The 23,203-nt window shown below is 35.9% G+C and overlaps 1 protein-coding gene and 1 long non-coding RNA gene across 13 annotated transcripts in view; both read left to right on the top strand.

Moving 5' to 3' along the window:
- Positions 1–23,203, top strand: part of BTRC (beta-transducin repeat containing E3 ubiquitin protein ligase) — a 204,920-nt gene that overhangs the window by 74,656 nt on the left and 107,061 nt on the right. For 9 of the 12 annotated variants that reach the window (XR_013398293.1, XR_013398295.1, XR_013398294.1 and 6 more), the window contains exon 2: positions 388–495. The exons of the other annotated variants lie outside the window; for them this stretch is intronic. Coding sequence is in view for 4 of the 9 variants with exons in the window: in XM_015148038.3 (XP_015003524.2) it covers positions 388–495 (108 nt within the window). In the remaining 5 variants the exon portion in view is untranslated. The remainder of the gene's footprint in view (positions 1–387; positions 496–23,203) is intronic. 12 annotated transcript variants of the gene reach the window in all.
- LOC144331278 (uncharacterized) lies at positions 1,586–6,460 on the top strand. The gene is made up of 2 exons (XR_013398316.1): positions 1,586–1,708; positions 4,665–6,460. It is a non-coding gene; the product is annotated as an uncharacterized LOC144331278 (long non-coding RNA).

Here is a 23,203-nt window from a genome sequence, read left to right on the forward strand (position 1 = left end):
TTCTGCTTAGTTGCCTCAGTATTACACCCTGTGGTGAGTTTACGGGAACTGAGTTGAGGTGCATAGAGGAAAATAATTGATCAACTGGATTAAGAAGTAGATTTCCTTTAGACTGATACATAGAAGAATAGGGACAAAATTTTTTTGACTAAATGTTTGGTTTTTTGAGCGATAACTTCTTTTACCCCCTTGCCTTTTGGCCACTGCTGCCCCTTTTGGGTTTCTCCCTGGGGTTAGAACCAGTAAGTAGTGTATTTCTTAAAGATGTTTCTATCATAAAGGTCAGCTGCAACTGGAATATTGTATTCAGGCAAGCCTTAAAAATTCCTGTAATCTGTGCCATCCTGTCTCATACTGTCCCATCTCATAGTTGTCCTCTCTCTGCAGTGCTCTATGCCCAGGTCTCTGTGGCTGGGCTGCTCCAGCCTGGCGGACAGCATGCCTTCGCTGCGATGCCTGTATAACCCAGGGACTGGCGCACTCACAGCTTTCCAGGTACTTTCTCTGTCTCTGTGGGTTATTTGCGGGCATTAGTGTGTGTGTCTGATTCATTAGTGTGTTCCTCCTCCTTTCCCATGCTTTACTTATATTCATCTTTTCTCCTTTGTATTGCCTGTATCTCATATCACTCAGTACTCCTTTAATGATTAGTTTTTAATGTAGATCCAGACTGATCCACTCTTAAGACATTTTCATCATGATTGGTTACAAAAATTGACATAGTACAGCTTGACTGTTGGCTTTCAGATCAAGAAGAAGTATGATAGTAAATTTTAAAGTAATCTCAATAAATAGCAGTTCAGTATGTAATATTTGCTCTGGACCTACATAAAGCCAATTAGTATAATCAATCAAGTAATTACAATCAGTTTCTTGAACATTTTCTTATTTTTTTAAAATGATTACTCAAAATATAAAGTTCTCTCTTCAGAGTGACTCCGGGTAATTATACTACTAAATATATATATTTTTATAACAACTGTTTTATTTATGTCTTGATTAATATTTCTAATTTCTAGGTGGAAAGACCTTTGAGACCTTTAGGTACAGTATTCACCTTGAGATAGTCTAGCTAGTGTTTAATGGATTAACAGATTCCAGTTCTCCTCAGCTTTTCTTTTTTCCTCTTTTTTTTTTTTTTTTGAGATGGAGTCTTGCTTCATGGCGCAGGCTGGAGTGCAATGGTGCGATCTCAGCTCACTGCAACCTCTGCCTCCCTGGTTCAAGCGATTCTCCTGCCTCAGCCTCCTGAATAGTTGGGATTACAGTTGTGCGCCACCACGCCCGGCTAATTTTTGTATTTTTAGTAGAGACGGGGTTTCACCATGTTGGCCAGGCTGGTCTCAAACTCCTGACCCCAGGTAATCCACCTGCCTCGGCCTCCCAAAGTGCTGGGATTATAGGCAAGAACCACTGCACCCAGACCCCTCAGCCTTTCTTAGAGGGCAGGATGTCAGTTCCAGGATGTGTGAGAAACTTATAGAGGAATAATGTGGAAAATTGTAGAGGAAAATGTAGGAAAGAGCTTGGTGCTCATTGCTTACAGATTAAAGTACCATACATGATTGTTTTCTTGGCTGAGTCTTATCTATCTACCTCAGGTATTTGGAATTTGTGTTTAGCATTTTATAGTAATACACAACAAATTAGTTTTTATGTTAATATTTGCCTGCTTTTAACCTATTTAGAAGAATTTCAAAGATAGGCTGTGTCAGAATGCTTGTGACTAAATTTTAGCTAAAAGAGGGGAACTTAGGTTTTCCACATTCCTAACCTATGCTAAGAGTTGTTAATTTTTAATGATACTATTTAGTGATCATAAAACTGGAGATTTTCATTTTTCCTTTACAAAATTTAATATTTTAAGATTTTCAATTTCCTTTATAAAATTTAATATTAAACTTCCTTGGCTTATACTATGAGATACAATATAGTAAAGCATGCAAATTCTAAAATTAGCGAAATCAAGTCTTGAATACTGTCTTTGTCACCAGTGGTATGATTCTGACCTTATTTCCTTATCTGTAAATGGATACTATAGTAAGGGCGTGCAGTGATGGTTGCTGTTTCTATCATGATCGTTATAAACATTATTGCTATTGTTGGAGAGTGATTGATATCCTGAGACTGCTTATTTATTTCAAAATGAAATATCTTTTTAGTTTTTTTCTTTTGAGATAGTCTTGCTCTGTTGTCCGGGCTAGAGTGCAGTGGCACAATCTTGGCTCACAGCAACCTCTGCCTACTGGACTCTAGTTATCCTCCCACCTCAAACTCCCAGGTAGCTGAGACTACAGGCACATGACCACACTTGGCTCATTTTTGTATTTTTTTTTTTTTTTTGGAGAGACAGGGTTTCACCATGTTCTCCAGGCTGGTATCGAACTCCCCAGCTCAAGTAATCTGCCTGTCTCGGCCTCCCAAAGTGCTGAGATTACAGATGTGAGCCACTGAGCCTGGCTGTATCTTATATTTTTAACTACATAACTACATATCACACTGACAAGGTTCTGCCATTGAAGAATCCATAGTCTAGTTTGTTGGGGTTTTTTTTGTTGTTTTTTTTAACCTTTTTGGGGTTGGAGTTAGTTTAGGCAGTCTGCAACGTCTGAGACAATAGTGGTTCCTAAAAGGCTGCTCCTACTTCAGAAACTAGTTTCCTGTTTAGAGGTCCCCACAACCACTCTTAGGTTTGATAACTTGCTAGAAAGGACTTAGAACTCACTGAAAACAATTATACTCACAGTTTATTACAGGGAAAGGACACAGGTTAAAATTAGCCAAAAGAAGAGACACACAGGGCAGAATCTGGGAAGGATCCAATTGTAAAACTTCCTGTTCTACATGAATCACATTTGTCCACTAGCTAAATCTCTAAGGCAAACAGAGATACCAGACAAGAAGTTCCGGGGGCCCAGAGACCGCTTTCCAATAGCCAAGAGCAAAGGCCATTCCTTTCTTTGGTGAAGAGTAATTCTTCACTACACAGGGGTCATGGATCCTTTTGAGAATCTGATGAGAACTATTGATCTTGGGTATTTGGCAAAATTTTATTGAATACTTTACGTAACATATATAGATGTTTGTTATATTTCTATTTTGTGAAATGATTGAGAGCTATTAAATCACATAATTCTAAAAGTGTAATCTCCCAAGCTGATAAATGCTAGGAAGGGAATGTACAAGGAGCTGTAAGAATATATAAAAGGGGGACCCAATCTAACCTGAAGTTTGAGGTAAAGAAATTCAGGTAATCAATGTTTAAGATCTGAAGGATGAATAGGAATTAACTTGATAACAGATAGGAATGGAGGAGAAGGAGGACGTTTCCAGCCTAAGGAAGAGTCAGTGCAAAGGCCCCAAGAGTCAGTGAGGTTTGGTGCATTTAAGGACCCTACCGAAAACAAGACTGTTGTTTCAGAGAATAAAGAGAAAGGGAGAATAGAGTGAGGAAAGACTGGGGAAGCTTGATCACTCAGGTCTTATGAGCCATTCAAAGTATGTAGTTTAGTCTTGATGCTAAGAATAGTAAGTCACTGAAAGGATTTAAACACAAGTCTTACCTGATCTGATTTGCATTACTCTGGCTATAAGAAGATGCATTTAGATATGTTACGCTGGCTATAAAAAGGATAATTTCAGTAGTTGAAGAGAGAGATGATGGCAGCTTGGTTTTGCATCCAGTATCTTTAAATTCTTAAAAAATTATTGAGGACCCCAAAGTGCTTTCATTTATATGGCTTATATCTATTGATATTCACTATATTTGTAATAGGAATTAAGAAAAATAAATGTGCTTTAATTCACCTAAAGACTATAATAAACCTGTGGCATATAATGCAAATAACATTTTTATGAAAAATATATTTTAAAAAAAATTAAGACTAGTGTATTACATTTTTATGAATCTCTTTAATGTCTGGATTAAGAAAAGACAGCTGGATTCTCATGTCTGCTTCTGCACTCAATCTATTGTGGTTTGTTATTTTAGTTGACATGTATGAGTAATAACTGACCTGACATAGGTATATAGTTTGAAAGGGAAAGATATTTTAATACCTTTTTCAGGTAGTTGCAGTTTCTTGAAGATTAGTTGCAGTATAGTATCTGAAGCCTTGTCAATGAACTTCCTCTGTTATTGTATTAAAACCCATTGGTCTCAGCTTTTTTCAACAAATTATACTGGAACAATTGGATATCCTTGTGCAAAACAATGAACCTCAACTGTTATACTGCACTGTATACAAAAATTAATTTGAAATGGATCATAGACTTAAATATGAGTTAACATGTGTAAAACTAATAGAAAATGTGGCAAAAATAATCATTGTGACTTTGGGTTAGGCAGGTATTTCTTAGCTAAGACACAAAAAATATGAACCATAAAATAAATAACTGATAAATTGGACTTCCTCACTGTTTAAAAATTCTGCTTTTCAAAAAACACTTTTAAAAAATGAGCAGGAACCAGGTACAGTAGTGCATGCCTGTAGTCCCAGCTACTCAGGAAGCTGAGGCAGGAGGAGTATATAAGCCTAAGAGTTCAGGGCTGTAGTGCCTGTGAAAAACCACTGCCTAAGAACAGCCTGGCCAACATGGCTGAAACTCTGTCTCTACTAAATTTGCATTTTTAGTAGAGATGGGGTTTCAGCCATGTTGGCCAGGCTGTTCTTAACTGTCTTCAGGTGATCTGCCCACCTTGGCCTCCTAAAGTGCTGGGATTACTGGCATGAGTCACTGAACCCCGCCTTAACAAGATTATTATTATGTCTTATGTAGCAAAAATGGGCTTATGTACTGGTTTTATCCTATCAATTCAATAATTTGTTCTGTGTCAGGTTCAGCACACACAGGTGCTTGATAATGCTGGTTAACTAATAGGCAGAAACTGGATTCGAATCTAATATTTTCTGTGCCCACCTACTGGAATTACAGCAGTCTTAGTGCATTTGCATCCTTCTGGTTTAGATTTTATTTTATTTACTTAGATTTTTATTTAGGTAAATTATTTACTTAGATTTTTATTTAGGCAAAATTTACATACAGTGAGATACATAGATCATAAGTGTACTCTTAGGTGAGTTTTGACAAATGTATACTTTTGTGTAACCTTCAATTTCAAGATACACAACAGTTTCATAATCTGAGAGAGTTTCCTCATACTCCTTTCCAGTCTGTACCCATCCCCCATATGCAATTACTGTTCTGATTTGTCACCAATAATTAGTGTTGCCTGTTCTTGAACTTACTTCATATAAATGCCATCATATAGTATACATTCTTTGTGTCTGTTTTCTTTCAATCAGTATGTTAAGATTTATCCATATTGCATATATCAGTAGTTCCCTTTTATTGTTAAATATATTTCATTATGTTAGTACACCACAGTTTGTTTATCCATTCATTTATTGATAGGTATTTGGATTGTTTCCAATTTTGGCCTATTATGAATAAAGCTACTATAAACAGTTTTGATTAAGTCTTTCTTTTTGGCATGTATTTTTATTTCTCTTAGCTACATGCCTAAGAATGGAATTTGTTGAGTCATAGAGTAACTGTATTTTTAACTTTAAAAGAGACAGTCAAGCAATTCTTCAAAGTGGTCATCACAGTAGGAATACCCATTTTTACTAATATTGACAAATATGTTTAAGGAAATGTCTCAGTAATGTAATGGCTTCATGGCTTTTTTTTTTTTTTTAATCGTTGTTTTCTTTTAGTAAGTTTGAGGCATCTTAAGTCAAAATTCTTACAGCAATAAGGAAGGAAGAGCTATGGAGTCATTGCTGAATTTGCTGGATTATTCCCAGTAGCTTAAATTGAAACCACAGCATTGAGATGGTTTGAAAACTAGTGACCGGGAAGATGCTGAAAAAAGATGTTCAAATAGATTCTATGGGGATATGTTTAGTTTGAAGATATTTTTATTTTCATCATTCCATTGATTTATCCTGGAAAGTGTATGAGTGATTAGATTTCTGTTGATTACCAGTAGATATATTTGGTGGAATCATTTGCTCATCTCCAGCAAATGGTGATCCTATAATCTATAATATTAAACGAGAATGAGCAATAGAGTTAAAGTAATTAAAAATAACTGAGTAATTAAGATTCTTTATTTTGCTTTAGATATTGAAAGAGAAGAGAAATGAAATTCTAACTGTAAGAATATAAATAAGGGGCCAGGCACGGTGATGCATGCTTGTAATCTCAGCACTTTGGAAGGCCAGGGCTGGTAGATCTCTTGAGCCCAGGAGTTTGAGACCAGCCTGGGCAACATAGTGAGACCCTGTCTCTACAAAAAATTAGCTGGTTGTGGTGGTACTCACCTGTCCCAGCTACCTGGAAGGCCAACGTAGGAGATCAAGGCTGCAGTGAGCCATGATTGCACCACTGCACTCCAGCCTGGTGACAGCGTGAGACCTGTTTCAATTAAAAAAATAATAATAATTAAAAAAAATATATATATATATATGTAGATTTATATGGTCCTAGAATACTTTAGGTATCAAGTATAGCTAGTAATTTTAGGAAAATCTTGAGCTAAGTGAAACATGATATTTTACAATTAGCTAGGGTTCCATGTCAAAGGTTGAAATTGTATTGAATTCAGGAGAGATGTTGTATTTTATTACTTAACAATGCTGACAAGTCTACTGAATTTTACCATGTACAAAGTGAAATGTTAAAATGGAGCAATACTAGGAAAATTAAGCATTATTCATTATATATATGGAAAACTTAATTTTACATTTGAGATTTTAGAGGAATATGGATTATCAAATTGAATATACATTAACATTCAAATTCTATTACAAAACAATACCATAAGGAAAATTATACTGTGACAGAAATGCTTCTCATTCTGTAGCTGCTACCCTCCCATTGTATATGAATAATTTCAGTATAGTACAATTTCTGTATAATAAATTTAGTTATTTTTTGTGTATATGTTAACATTTGACTTGTATTTATCCCAGCTACACTCCTCACCTTAGGGGTTTGCAGGGAATGACAAATCAAACATGTTTTTATCTGTTTGTTTGTGGGGAAATTGTTTGTTCTCCTAATAAGATGAATTATTGTTTATTATGGAATATACACGTTATTTGGTAAATATATAAACAAGAGTATCACCCATATGCCTTCCACTTTAAGATAATTATTGCTAAATTAACATGTTAGTGTCCTTTGATCTGGAATGACTTATCTATCCATGTGTGCCTGTGTGCACACACACGCCCAAATAATAGTTTTGTTTTTAAGTATTTTTATTACCATTTAATTAAATTATGAGATATACAATTTAAACATTTAATATTAATTGTAGAAAATACAGAGAAGTAGAAAGAAGGAAGGATTTTAAATGTCCTCCCAGAGATTGCCATTTCAGTGATACTAATAATTTCTGCATTTCACCTATATCATATTGCTCAAATTCTACATTCATCATCTGGTAATACTGATTTTGGTCACTGTTTATCTCATGGATAGCTGCTCACATGTTTTTGAATTGAACAAAGTTTGAATTTGGCTTGTATCTCACCACCACCTCCCTGTCATGTGATTGTTAGTCATTTCAAATTTTTCAGTTCCCCAAAGGTGCAGTGTTCTTTTATATATCTGTGCCTTTGCATATACTGTTCTGCTTACCTGAAAAACCCCCCTACAAACACCTATTGTCCTTTACCCACTCTCTGCCTTTATCTACCTAGTCTTCAAGATTCAGCTCAAGCTGAGCTAGAATAAAAGTCTTCCCTGATCTTTATCTTCTCTCTCTCAAACTAGTCAGAGGATCTGTACCCAGAGCATCCCCGTCATAGCACTGATAAGCTAGTATAGTTGTTTGTGTATTTGTCCCTCTCTCCCATTAGACTGTGAGTTCCTTGAGGGCAGCACTATGTTCTGTTCATTTCATGTTTCCAGCGTCAAGTATAGTAGTTGATACTTTTGCTGAATTAATGACTGAATAGACAGATAATTTGAAGAAAACTATTGAATAGCATATATGGGGTGGGAGGCGAGAAAGCATTGAATTATTTCTAGTAGTACCTGTGCGTACATACACACATGTTGTGTATTCAGAGAGAAATAATGATAATTAACCGGACCACACATTTACACACACACACACACACACACACACACACACAGATGCAGAGTCTGATTTGTGAGCAGTCCTCAAATTTTATACATTTGGCTTTTATTCAGTTCAAACTATGATGATCCCCTCGGAAGTGGATCCTGTATGTGAAATTTGGACTCTTGTTGAACAAATGTTCATTTTGAGCTATTATATAGTAGCATTGCCAGCCAGTTAACAGTTCAGTTTCAATGATGTCAACATCTTTATCTTCACAGCAGCATATGTTTGTGCAATTATTTGACTATTTTATTGCATTTTATCCTTATTCTATAAAATAATAGACACTGGTAAAATTAAAATGCTGATAGTGATAAGCAGCAACCTAGAGAAAAGATGGAAATCATTAGGCACACTGAAAATGACCCTTTCTCTTTTTTTTTTTTTTGAGATGGAGTCTCACTCTGTTGCTCAGGCTAGATGGCACGATCTCAGTTCACTGCAACCACCGCCTCCTGGATTCAAGCAGTTCTCCCTGCCTCAGCCTCCCAAATAGCTGGGATTACAGGCATGAGCCATAACGCCCAGCTAATTTTGGTATTTTTAGTAGAGATGGGGTTTTGCCATGTTGGCCAGGCTGGTCTCGAACTCCTGACTACAGGTGATCCACCTGCCTCAGCCTCTCAAAGTACAGGGATTACAGGCATGAGCCACTGCGCCTGGCTGAAAGTGACCCTTTCTTAATTAAGCCTCGATTAGGCACAGAATTAAAAGTGCATGAACAAAATATTGGAAATATATTAAAGGTTGTGTCTTTTACAGGAAGGGGAGCATCACACACTGGGGCCTGTTGTGGGGTGGGGGGAGGAGGGAAGGATAGCATAAGGAGATATACCTAATGTAAATGACGAGTTAATGGGTGCAGCACACCAACATGGCACATGTATACATATGTAACAAACCTGCTCCTTGTGCACATGTACCCTAGAACTTAAAGTATATATATAAAAAAAGATTGTGTCTTTTAAAAACAGTGTAATTATGGATTTTTAAAATATTTTAGCCAACGTTTAAATCTATTGATCACCTTCTGCCTTTCCAACTTTTATATACATTCAGTGAGAAAAGTAGAGAGGACCTGAATTTGCTACATTTTATCTTATTTTGGAAATAGTCTTATTTGGAAATAGTCTGCCTGTAGAAGTGACATCTTAGGCTGATTTCTCTCTCCAGATGCCTGCTTAGTTACTTAAATAATTATTTCAAGTTTTGAAACAACAGGCTCCTTTATTGCTGAGTATTTTGACATGTCTATGATGCGGCTAATGTTCATTCACAGGCGAAAGTGTGGCATTATCTAATATTTAGAGTAAACCAAATTATCTTATTGTGAGACAATCAGATTTCCTTAATTTTTTCTTTAAATTTTTCATGGTGGATCCTAAAAATCAAACTCTTCACTCTAGATAAGGGTTTATTGCTTATTTTGTTTGTTTTGAATAATATTGGATTTTCCTAATTGACTTAACTTCAACAGTACCTCTAATGGCAGAAGGGAGATACAGATACCCTTGGGGGGCCTGGTGTTGCCCCAGTATAAGAAACACAAACCAAAAGGATGGAATTGATGAAAACCTTAAAGAGGTGATGGGAGCTTCTCGGATGACTGTCCTTATGAGACAAATTCTGGCTGTGGGCAGTCAAGACCCACCTGTATTCTCTGGAGCCTGGAGAGATACTGTTACTTTCTTTATACTATGAGATTACCTTCTTGTTATTGCCATCTTTGTTTGTACCGAGTAGAGGCCATTGTACTGCAGGAATTCTTTTTGCACTATTCAGGAATCATTATTTGATGTTTTGTGACTGCCACAACTATTTGTACCTTCTTTCACTATTGTTCTGCTTTATAGGGTAGTGTTTTGTTGTTTGTATGCGTTTCTAGACTTGGTATTTTATGTCTGCTGCCAAGCTACAAAATCTTAGTAGACACCATTCAGAAAGCTCTTTCCTTTGTCGTTTTTCATGAAGAGAGAAGCCCAAGTTATTTGCAAATGACTCATTGAGAAAAAAAAAAAAAAAAGACCAATCTCTTGACTTTGTGTGGCTGTTTAGCTGTCCAAGAACTGTAATACTTTACCATTGGGAGCTGATACTCATGAGTTTTGTTTTTCCTGGGAGTGGTGTTGAGTAGTTTTGAGCTTTTCTAAGCTTATTCTCATGACCAGTCCTCTGAAGAACAAGTCTATTATATTGAAATAGTTATTTGGGCTTTGGGATGCAGTACATCACATGGAAATGGAATTTTGCAGTGTACCTTCTCCTGCTGGGTTATCTGTCATGTGCCTTTTAAAGTTCTCAGGTACACCATTCTAATCCTCCAGACCTTTGTTGCAAACCTATTATCTATAGCTTGGTATGAATTAAACTGGAATTCTGTGCCCTGTAAAATTGACATGAAGAAAAGAAGTATTCATTTTCGTACTTGATTCTTTAACAAAAATTCCTGATTGGGTCTAACTTCTTATGTGTGTTGTATTAGATAGTCATATACAGAAGGGAAAGAATAGCAATATAAGTCTTCTCATTAGCAATATAAGTAATCTAATTTTATGTTTTTATGTTTCACACATACACATACATATATACTACATTATGTCAGATTAGTAAGTACAAAGCTTTTGTATATGAATTTAAGTTTTATATTTAAAAGAAAGTACATGATTAGTTTTACCAAAATATAGTTGCTACTGTTCATTGTAGTTTCTACCCTTTATATGAGCCATTGTTTGGGGTAGTACTTGTTTTGTTACTGGTAATAAACTACAAGGGAAATTTGTAATATAATATTAGTATATTTCCCCTAGATTTTTAAAAAGCAGGTCATTATTTTTTTAAGCATTTCAACTGCAGCACAGTGCAATCTTTTGGGGAGAATTGGTAAAATGAGGATAAAATGAGTACAGGATTCCAGCAGCTTGAAAATAACATAATATTTGACCAAAATCTCTTTTGTATTCCCTACTCTGGTTCAATTCCAGTAGTCCTGGAAATGTGCCTATGGACTATTTACAGTGAGATTATAAAACTGAATCATGATTTTGGCGAATAGAAGCCAGAGCATGTGGCTACAGCACCCCAGCTGGCAGTAAGCTCTCCCTAGGTTTATGAATGTAGTTAGATGGTCCCCAACTGTTTACAAGACAGCAGAGGTGAGATCTTTGATTGACAAGTCAGAAATGCATTAGATCATTCTCTCTGCCAGTCTCTGGTTCATGCTGTTAAAAATGTCAGCCTCCAAGTTTGAATGGCAGCCTGAGGGCCTTAGAAGCTTTTTGTTTTCTGAGATGGAAACACAAATTGGATGTGTGCCTGAGCGCTTCATCCTGGGCTGTAATTTCATCTTTTAGCTAAGAACCACAAGGTACACGAGCAAAGCACCCTGTAAACAATAATACTGTGGAAAAAAAAATAAACAAGGTCGTGTTTCTGGTACGTTGATCCGATGGTGTCCTGACCTCTATCACGTAGAACATCTCCACTCTGATTGCTGTTCCCTTTGGCATTACAATGAGAGAAAGAGAGACTGACATAGGAAGAAAAGATTTAAAGTTGCAGTGTCGTTGTACATTCCTTGTATTGGCTATGAAATATTGAACTGTCAGAATGTGACACTTGGTTTTTTAAAGCAACCTTTCTTGTTTGAGGTGTTTGCGGTTCATTCCTTTCTCCCCCATTTGTCTGCTTTCATTGATAGGGTTGGAAGTAGTTGCCTTAAATGCATGAAAAGGGACAGTGTTAAAAAGGAGTGATGCTGATAGAGCCAAACTTAACACTGGAAAATAAATGCAGGCTGTGGGCAAAAGAAGATAAAGTTGGGTTAGTGTATTATTAATAGTGGAATTTATGGAACACCCTATTGTAAGGAAGCATCAAGTTGGGTCCCAGTTCTGTTTTTATGGAGGCAGGAAGTTGGCAAAGTGGTATTGGGTAAAGAGATGCAGTGACATACTTTGTTAAACTGATAGCGTACTGTATGGCAGTATTACCAGGCCAATCAAAATTCACCCAGCTATTTTATTTATTGCTCTGATTATCCAGTGTCTTTAACAAGTGGTCAAATTATAGAAGACTTTAAAATTTTGGAAAGAAAAATAGTATTTTTAGTGTGGAAAATGTTTATTTATAGTAAGAAAGTTCATTAGGTAATATGAAAGGAACATTATGCTTATGTTAGTCCAGCTTATGCCAAATGAATAGAAAATCTTGCTTGTAAAAGCCACCGTATATTTCTTGGAAAATATTTTGTAGTAATACAATGAGTTTTCGATTATGTTTTAGATTACATCTTTTTTTCAAGCTACGAGTAGGAGTTTATAAATTACAATACATCTTAAAACAACACATGTATTTTTTAAAAACTTTTTTCTTCTAAGGAAGCACTGTTGATGTATGCTTTCATTTTTATCCATTTTGGGGCATAGAATTTACAAGTAAAGTTTTAACTGAGAATGAATGGCCTTTTGCAATTCTTCTGGAGTATGAAAAAGAGTTTGTATTGAAAGTACTTCAATGGCTGGGCACTGTGGCTCATACCTGTAATCTCAATACTTTGAGAAGCTGAGGTGGGTGGATCACTTGAGCTCAGGAGTTCGAGACCAGCCTGGGAAACATGGTGAAACCCTGTCTTTACCAAAAATACAAAAAATTTGCCAGTTGTGGTGGTACCAGTCTGTGGTCCCAGCTACTTGGGAGGCTGAGGTGGGAGGATCGCCTAAGCCTTGGAGGTGGTGGTTGCAGTGAGCCGAGATCATACCACTGCACTCCAACCTGGGTTGACAGAATAAGACTCCGTCTAAAAAAGAAAAAAAAAAAAAGGCAACTATTTAGCTTATCCCTCTCCTCTGAAAATGTGAAAGGCAAGAGCTGTTCTGCATCAGTCCAGTGAAATGAACTGGAAAAATGGTGTTGGTAATTCCTGCTTTGAGGCCATGCTAGAAAGAGAGGAGATAATACTTGTAAAATATAAGTCCTGCTCCTTTGTAGACAGATTTTTGTCCTTACTTAAAAATATTGTGCTCAGAAAGTAATACCAAAGGGAGGGATATTAAGAACTAGTTATTGTTGTTTTTAAGTATTGCTCTGAATTTTTAAAGCATAAACATTGATGTAGATTTGCATTTAAGCTATGAGAACCCACTGTCTTGACTCAGTGGGGAAGTTTTCAAAAATCATTCTTGTAGAAATTGATTTCTCATTGGCTGATTTCTACAGGATGAATGAAAACAAACCATTTTTTGCAGTCTTAGAAGAATAAGAGGAATGCAAGTGTTTAAGAAGTGAGACTGAAATGTGCTTTTATGGAGTTTTCTAAATCTAGTACAAAGAAACTACAAAATTTCTTCTTCTTGGTGTAGTATGCATCAACACAGTGAAAATGCCTCACAGCTTATGGGCTTTTTACAACCACACCTTCACAATTAATGATTAGCTTTATTATTTAAACTCCAGGCTTGCCTCATGAGCAAACGTCAGTGTATTCATAGAACCATAGAGTTTCAGCATTGGGTCAGACATCAGAGGCCATCTAGTCACATACATCTCATAGTATAGAAATCCTCTATGATATGTGTTTGGAAGGGAGTCATCTAATCCCTGCCTGATCACCACCATTATTGGTGAATCAGACTTCTTGAAGCATCTTGCTTTCTACTTTGTTGGTTCTATTAGAAAGGTTTTTCTTGGCCGGGTGTGGTGGCTCATGCCTACAATCCCAGCACTTTGGGAGGCTGAGGCGGGTGGATTGCCTGAGCTCAGGAATTTGAGACCAGCCTGGGCAGCATGGTGAAACCCAGTCTCTACTAAAAATTCAAAAAATTAGCCAGGCGTGGTGGTACATGCCTATAATCACAGGCTACTTGGGAGGCAGAGGCACACGAATCGCTTGAGCCTGGGAGGCGGAGATTGCAGTGAGCCGAGATCACGCCCACTGCACTGTAGCCTGAGCGACAGAGTGAGACTTTGTCTCGAAAAAAAAGTGTAATAAGTCAGAATACAGTGTAGACATGTCTTGTTTTGAACACAATTTAAATAATGTAATTTAATTACTGCCTAAGATTGCATATACTTCTTTGTTGTTAATGATGGAAAAATTTCTAGGAACTTAGCCTGTTTGTTTCCTCATCTTTTCTTTGACGGCAGAAAAGCATATGTAAGCACTTTGACAAATGACATAAGGTAGTGGCATATCAAAGTGGTACAGGTATTTTAAACCTAGCTCCAGTTCCTGAAGATGGTGAACATCTGCTTAGAGGTACTGTAGAGCTCCACAATGCACTAATTGAATTACTCTTTTCTGGAGTTGCCGACTGCACTAATTGAATTAGAATCTCTCTCTCTCTCTCTCTGTGTGTGTGTGTGTGTGTGTGTGTAACTGAGATAATTCCAACCTTAACGGGAGAGACTGTGAGAGACATGACTGATGGTGTGTACTGTGCTGCTATCTAATGGCAGCCTATGGAACTACTATGTGGTCTCCAAGGAAGATAAAATACAGTGTGACCTCAGTCTAACCCCATCCAGTTTAGTTCAAAAGGTCCCAGGATGTATTTTTGTAATTCTAAATTGAAAAGGAAAGAATGTGACAAATTTCTTTATTAAAAATTAAGATATATTTTATTAGGCATAATTTTTTTTAAGTACTAAGTTGCAAATGTTCAACTGAATTAAAAATTTTTTTTTTAACTGGTGAAAAAAATATCAAGTTGGTGGGTCATCTTTTTTCGCATTTTGCCCTTCAGTGACAAAAGGAATTAACGTTTTTGAAATGTCTTAGCATCATAGAAAGGATAAATGATATAGGGCTTGTTCATATTTCTAATACAGTTTTTTTCCTTGTTGTTAGAAATACTGAGGTCAGTCAGTTTAAAGGTGTTACCAGATTTTGCTTTTATATGATTATGCTTATATTACAGCAGTATCAAAGTAAGTTGTACAGATCTCTGTTGTTCTTTTTTTTTTTTTTTTTTTTTGAGATGAAGTCTTGCTCTGTTGCCCAGACTGCTGGCACCACCTCGGCTCACTGCAAGCTCTGCCTCCCGGGTTCGCGCCATTCCCCTGCCTCAGCCTCCCGAGTAGCTGGGACTACAGGCACCCGCCACCAAGCCCAGCTAATTTTTTTGTATTTTTACTAGAGACAGGGTTTCACCGTGTTAGCCAGGATGGTCTGGATCTCCTGACCTCGTGATCTGCCTGTCTCGGCCTCCCAAAGTGCTGGGATTACAGGCGTGAGCCACCATGCCTGGCCTCTATTGTAGTTCTACTTAATAGTTTAAAAATTAACTTTACCACAAATTCGGGCAAGTTTTAAACCCTCCTAAGTGAAGTCAGTTATTTTGTTCCTTTAAAAGAAAAAAAGAATCTTAGTCACAATTTACTGATTTTTGTAAAACAGCATGCAAATGTAGTCCTGTGCAACATTAAAAGCAGATACACTGAGGACAACTCAACATGAAATATGTTTTGATTCAGTTTAACTTTAGGCATTCTAATTTGTAAAAATGGCCCTTAACAGAAGAATACATATGTATAATCACTTGATTTATAGAATGTGTATGTGTGCATATAAAACCACTTCAGGAATAGAAAAGTGCTATTGGTTACCATTCTGAGCATTTAAAACGATCACTTTCCATTTGATCATATTAAAGTTATAGAAACAAGTATATAGCATAGAAGTTTTAATTTCTTCTATGTAATCTTCATTATTAAAATATGTTTGAATATGCCATTATTTTGTAGGCTAATTTGTTTTTCATCGTGAGATTGAGGTACTTAGATTTCTTGTACAAATAACTCTCACTAAAATGACTAACACATACAATTTGTACTTTTTATATTGTCCTTAGGGACATTTTACTGATTTAGAAAATCCTTTTGACACATTTTACTGATTTAGAAAATCCTTTTGACATCAAGTAGATGTAAGGCTTTACAAATAACATGGTCATTCACAACTAGCCACAACTCCATTCGATTCACGTAGAGTACCTTTTATTTGCCAATAACTGTACAAAGTATTGGGCATAAATTAAGATTCAAAACCTATCCTCAAGGAGCTTATAGTTATTTATTATACATGTATTAAGTACTTATATACCAGTCACTATGCCTATAATTACTAGTGTTAATATCCATTAGTCATATGTATTTTTTTCCAATTTGTTGAGCTAGAGGTCTGGCTTAGTAACAGTCCTAAGGAAATGGTATACTTATGTTCATATCAGATATATCTCATCTCAGCAAAAAAGTGATAATGTGTATTCCAGACTAGTCTGTGTCTTAAATGGTTTTCTCTCTGCCTTTACATACCTTCTAAGGGAACAGTGATGTTTGTGATAGCTCTACATGTAGTTTAAAAAGAGATGATAATATTTGTTACAATGCCTCCTACTGGTTGGTCATAGATTTTCAATCCTTGCTGTCTTCTGAACTGGTAGTTCACACTGGTGATTTGATAGTTAGTCTGGGGCTTTCATACTGAGGCTATAACTGAGAAAGAGTCTATTGCATACAAGGTATAAAGTGCTTCTTTAAACAGTCTGTTTCTAGAACCTAAATTGTCCTGGGACCAGCTCTTGATATAAAAATTCATAGAAACCTGTTTTTCACAGAGTGTGGTAACTCCTTGCCATAGTGCTGTAGTGTTAAAATTCACATTGGCCAGGTTGTTCTGTAAATTAAACACTGACAGCTACCCTCAGGGGAACAGCCAATGTATTTATGATGATGTGCTGATTACACAAAATACACTGCAAGCAGAAAACAGCTGCAGAGAATAAACCTCTTAAAAAGAATACAATTACAAATAGCACCCTCAGTATTTCTAGTGGTGAGTGTAGAATACAGCATGCTAATGCAGGTTTCTTAGTGTGTCTGAAAACAAAAAATCTGAAGGAGATAAGTTAAATTATTATGGTTGAATGCACATGTGGTGCCAGCATAGCAGTGAACAAATTTCCTTTCTGAAGCGCATGGCTGTAAGTGCACAGATTTCAGGTGTGGAGTAGTCTAACCACCCTCCCCCATTTTGTTAGTAGGTTTTATTAGTGGTTTTCTCGTGTATAGTAGGGCATGGCCTTGAGGTTATAGGGGTTCTAGACATTTGAAAGATATTACACAATGAATGGAGGCAGAAGGGTAACTAAATTGTGGTTACAAATTTCTGGTAGAAACTCGATATGTCAGGGTTTAGTTATCGATATTTCATTTGAAGATACAACTATATATTTTCAGTGTTATTAATGGCATTGAAGATGTGTGCCCTTAGAATTAATAAAAAGAGTCATGACTCTATGGTAAGATCTTTCTGATTTCTTAGATTCTGTTTTTCAAGAATGATGGTGTTTTAGGACATTGGAATAGCTGATTGTGTATCTGTAGGAGTATCAGCTCTCAAATATGTCCCTTTTCATTCCTGCATCTTACTGGTCACATGCATACAGGTAAGAAGATTAGAAAAAATTTTAGTTTTCCCTGTTTGAGATTCTTTCTGTTAGAGCTTAGGGGGTCAATATCTATAAAATATATTTCAACTGCTGAGCGTGCTAGCTTCTGTTTAAATCAGTAGAAAATATGTTGATCTTTCAAGACATAAATTTACTCAAGCCAACTGTAAGGTATAGCGCAGGGACATAGTGATTGGAAACAGTTCACTTCACCCGCCTGAAACTAAGAATCAACTCTTCAGTATATGGATCACTGGTATGTAATAATCGACTATTATCGGTCTGTCTGTTGGTCTCTTTTTAAATCAGTTTGGAACCTCCTGGAGTTATTTTCTTGCTCTACTGACATCAATCCCATGTGGCAGAGGAGTTGTGTATAATCGCTTTGGTTTAATCAATAGAATAATTGATAAACCAGATAAGATTTAAACTGATTATAGCCTCAACAGAATTCCCCAGAGGCTTTGGACTCTCTTAATTTTGACATGTGTGTTGTGTACCCTGAGGATGAAGTGCAGTTTGAATTATCTGCTTTTATTTGCTTAATGATGGGGAGGGTGTTAAAGTCAAATGTTTAATTAACCCAGCAATGGGCTGCGTTGTCACTTACACACAGCTGATTGAGATATCTCATGGAGAATACTGAATAGGAATGATAATGTGGCACTGGGACGGAAGATTGCTTTTTCAATCCATTTGCTGGGTCACTGCTTTGAATGTCTTATTGGATGAAAGGCATTCAGCCTGGAGAAAAAATTCAGCATTTAAGTACATTTTGTTCTCTTCCCCCTCACCCCCAAACCCCCTCCCTGCTCAGAAGTTAACTAAAACAGATATGTTCTAGGTTTAATAAGCCATCCATGTACTAGTAAGAGATCAGGATAGCCAGTAGCCTCCAGCTATATAATTTCCTGTGGAAACAGAAAAATCCTACTAGCCTCTAAGGTATTCTAAATGTGAGCTCTTTTGTCCCTCACATCCTGTGTCCCTTGCCATTATTGTGAGGTTGTCTTTGGTTACTTGTCTCTTGCCTTTTTCTGTAGTGTTTGCTAGATGTGCAGCTACCTCTAGGGCCAGAGGCAGACCTTTTCCTCCCAAAGAAGCAAATTATCCAGTACATTTTTGCTATTTGATGCACCTGGCTTCTATTTGGTTGTAATTGTGACTAAGAATTATAGTGAGACTGTTGAACTATTCAGAGAGATGAAAATTTGAGGCATTACAGATTCTTGCTTTTTTGGCTACTGCTATTATATAAACAGTTGATGCTGTGTGTATTTCATTTTGTTGAGAGGCACTTTGCTTTCTGTATGGACTGAAAAATTAGCCCAGGAAAGAGTCTAATATTCAACACCATCAAAAATGCAGTTTAGGCAACTGAAGTTTTAATGACTTGCTGCCCACAAAAAATCCCTGACTAGCTTTATAATCGAATGTAAAAATTCATTGAAGGCCTATGAGCAAAACTTTAAAAAAAATTAACCACAATTTTCCTTCTCTGTAGTTCTTATGTTTCTTCCCTCTATCCGCCAAAGATCTAAACAAGGAATTTACTAATTTTTTTCTTTGCTTTAGTCATTTGTATTCCAGAGAGCACAATAGGGAGAAGGACACAAGATTGATTTTTTATGTGTGTCCTCTTGAAAGCCGAGTCTGGGGCATGAATAGGGTAGGGGGGCCGGTTACAAAGCAATAGAAGCATGCAGCTAGTGTTCGGGCGCAGGTTGGACTTTTGCGGGTCAAGGCAGACCAGACGAGTAGCTTATCTTGAGGGACACAAGTAATAGACCAAATATAGAGCAGCTATTTCAGGAATCATGTAGGTCATTTAATTATCCATTATGATTGAGTGGCTAATGCTCTTTTGGCAATTACATGACCTCTGTTATTCTTGAAACCTATCCAGGCCCTCGTGGGTCGAATGACCCACAAGTCAGTGCTCTCAGACTTGATTCCACTCAGAAAGAAAGGAGATGTTGGGAACCACTGGCATTTAGAAATGGCCATGCTTTCTTTACTGACCACTACCCAGAATGTCCTTTGTACAGCAGTGATAGGCACCTGGTTTTGAAGTCAACCATTCCTTCATTGTGTATAGGAGCAAAAGATGCATTATGCATTGGTTTCCACAAGAGGGTATTTTGGCAGGAGATACTTTAATACCACAATTAGCTACTATGGTATTTACTAATTCTGTACTGTAAGAACAACTACTATGATACTAAAATTGATGTTTGATATCTGTCAAACCAATTATCTATTACCAGACTCTGTAGTGGTGTTTTCCATTCCATACTGCAACAAGTGCTATTGATGATAGCTAATAACATATTAGTATATTAGTAATAATTACTAATAGTAATTATAGTAACAGTTATTAGTAATAATAACAAAATGCCATTGATGATAGCTAATAACAGATTTTAAAATATCATTCATTAAAATTAGCCCAATTTGAATTTCAGTGCTATAATGATTATTAAATTAAATTAAAGTAAAAGGCCACTTTAAAATTAGGTTCTAATCAAAGACAGAATAATTTGGAAACATTTTGATTGTTTATCACTTATTTTTTTCTTCAGTCAACTAAGTATTATTAATATTTCCAAAGAAAACAATTTCTGCTAAATGATAGTAAAATTTTCTATAATTTAGTGACTTGTGGAATAATTTTGAGAAAAGAAGATGTACATTTCTTGTGATTCTTTAAATAGAGGATAGTTACGGTGTGGAAAGTAATGACAACATAATCAAATTAATTGTAGGATTTGTCAGAAATGCACAAAATCCTGTATAGTTAGCAAAATGGTAGATTAGAGGTATACAGCCATTCTCTAGCATTCCAATAACTTAAGATCTTAGGCTTAAGAGAAATAATTTTGATATTCTTTAAGTAGAAACTATTTACATTGCTATAGAAAAAAGCAGTTTCCTTCTATTGGAGAAAAAACATCTTTAAAAAATTGTTACTTACACATCAAAGAGCATTGCTTTAAAACAACAACAACAACAACAACAAACCAACAAGGTTGTTTATCCCTGGAGCAGTAAAATTAGCCATTTTTCCCATTAAATTTGTTAAATTACCCCTAGTAGAACTCCAGGCTAATCTGTTTTGGTTTTATTTTCATTTGTTGTTTGGTGATGTTAACAGATTAAAAATTGAAGACATGAATTGGTGTTTATAACCTTTGACCCTTCAGCAATAGAAGTCTTCTCAAATTTTAAATCCTTAGGCCAATACTACCTTAGGGTCTGGCTACTTAGAGACCCATGAGAATGCAGTTAATCTGAGTTATATTTGCTGTTTTCTGTTTAAAAACATTTTATTTCATTCTAGTTTTTTCATTTCTATAGTGGAGATGAGCAGAAAATGCAAAGCAGGATTTACAGCAAAAGTTACAGATTAAACTCAAGTATCCCAAATAAGGGGTATAATTAGTCTACTTACCGTTTTAAGAGGAAAGCAAGGGATATAATGTATGGTATATGATTTTTTTTCTCTCCCTATATGTTACTTTTCTTTAAGGTACACCCTTCAAGATCTATGCTGAGACATGTTTTTCAGCCTTGGGAACCAAAAATTTATAGAAATAGGTGAGAGGAATGGTATTTGTAATTTTAATGACCCGAAGAGACATTAAGGCAGTATCATTAGTGGGGAAGGACACAGTATAGTAATAAGCCTATATAATAATTTCTTAATTAGGAAAAATAATAATGATTAAACAAGAGCCAGTCCATATTAGAGATATACACATAAACACAGATCTTAATCTAGCCCAGTCTAGTTTTCAGAAATGTAGTTTATTTACTTGGGATGGTTTCACATCTGGGGATATTAGCTTTTATCAAGTTTAAAGGAATCTTAAATTTCTTCCAAAATATTGTTGTCATAATAACACCAAAGCAAGGGGATGAAAGTCATTTAGCAAAAAGAAACAAAAACCCAGAAACAAGGATGACAGAAAAAAAAAATTCATCAGAGAGAAAGAATTTTGTCATACATCCTAAGGGTTCCATAGTTCTCAGTCCTATTTTGATTAAAAAAAAATCTACATAAGAAAATCTACAGAGGTCTTTGAGTTACAAAAATAACCAGATGTCCTTATTAGTAGAAGCAAATGTTTGCCTCTTAATTTACTCAAAACTATATGCAGAGGATCTCTGGATGAAATATTTTTGTAAATATGGTAGCAAAGAAAATCATGGCATGAAAAAACCTGTCCAAAACACATAATTGTGAAGGTAACGTCTTAAAGAGGAAAGCAGTTTTTAAAAAGATTCATAGAGATTTAAAGGTAAAAGGTAACTTAAGCTAGTTACATTTTTGTTTACATGATAGGTATGCTTAACTTTTTATTGTGTATGGTTTTCTATCTCAAATCCCCATGGTGAATTTTAATTCATTTGCCTTGCTTATTTCGCTACTTTGTACATTGTTATTGCATTTTGAATAGTGTAAACATATGGGTGAATTGCTTTTTTCCCCCCTGAAAGTTGTCCTTTTAGTTCCATCAAGAAAAAAACAACCTACAGTAGTATAAGATGCCTGCTTTGCAAGCGTGTTTGGGATTTTAAAATATTAACCCACATTTTAATAAATAGATGTAATTTTGTAATTGCATTCATACATTAAGCAGGATAAAATGTAAAAAAAAAAAATCTACGTGAAAGGGTAAGGTAGGAAGTTTTTTTGTTTGTTTTTAAATCAAGGCTTTAGAACCAAAAAAAAAAAAAAAACTTTACAGTTTAAATGGACTATTACTTCTGATGTGGAGCATATTAACATAATTACAAACTTTTATATACTCATAGTCATTGCTAAGTTGATGTTCAAACCTTCGATTAAGAAGTCACAAAGCTGACTGTGTTCAGACAGCTGTGTAATATTGCTCCTATTCACAAAATAGATAACTGTTTTAGCCCCTCTCCCTTTTTTGGTACCCATATTTATTGCTACAAATTTATCTTTCTCCTATAGCTAGACTTTTAATTAATGGTGAAATATTAAAATGTTGTATTGTGATATTTTCGGTGACTTGGAAGTTAACAGAAAGCAACACTGCTCATTCATGTCCTTGCCTTGTCACTCCCTGATGCAGTTCATCTCTTCTATCCTTATCAGAGTATCTCAGTGCTTAGTTTAGCTTGTTTATCTTAAAAGAGCAGGAGGCAGGCTTTTAGGGAGTAAGCTACATGTTCCAGTATAACAGGCACCAATGCAGTTTGACTTGAAAAACATTTGATCTCTTACATTAACAGCCCATGTCACTGTAATAGGTGCTACAGCCGGGTTGTTCAGTTTTCTATTATTTTAGCTTTGAAATAACTGTTAGTGCTGCCCCAAAATCTTCGTGTATAAAATTGTATATTGGCCGTCCCCCCAGGACTCGTAAGTAAACAAGGTGATATGTGTGGCCAGAGAGGGGATATTTGTTGGCTTTGTTTTAGATCATAACTGATCCTATCTAAAGATGTTTTCTGTCTGATCCCTGATATTGGGTGCTGCATGACTGTGTAAATTCACAGACTAGCAATATTTTACGGCAGATTTCTGTTTGTTACTAATGCTCAGTGACTATTATGAACTTTCATTTTTTCTGATAATGCA

This window comes from Macaca mulatta, chromosome 9 (genome assembly GCF_049350105.2).
Source record: "Macaca mulatta isolate MMU2019108-1 chromosome 9, T2T-MMU8v2.0, whole genome shotgun sequence".
In the NCBI taxonomy this organism is placed as follows: domain Eukaryota; kingdom Metazoa; phylum Chordata; class Mammalia; order Primates; family Cercopithecidae; genus Macaca; species Macaca mulatta.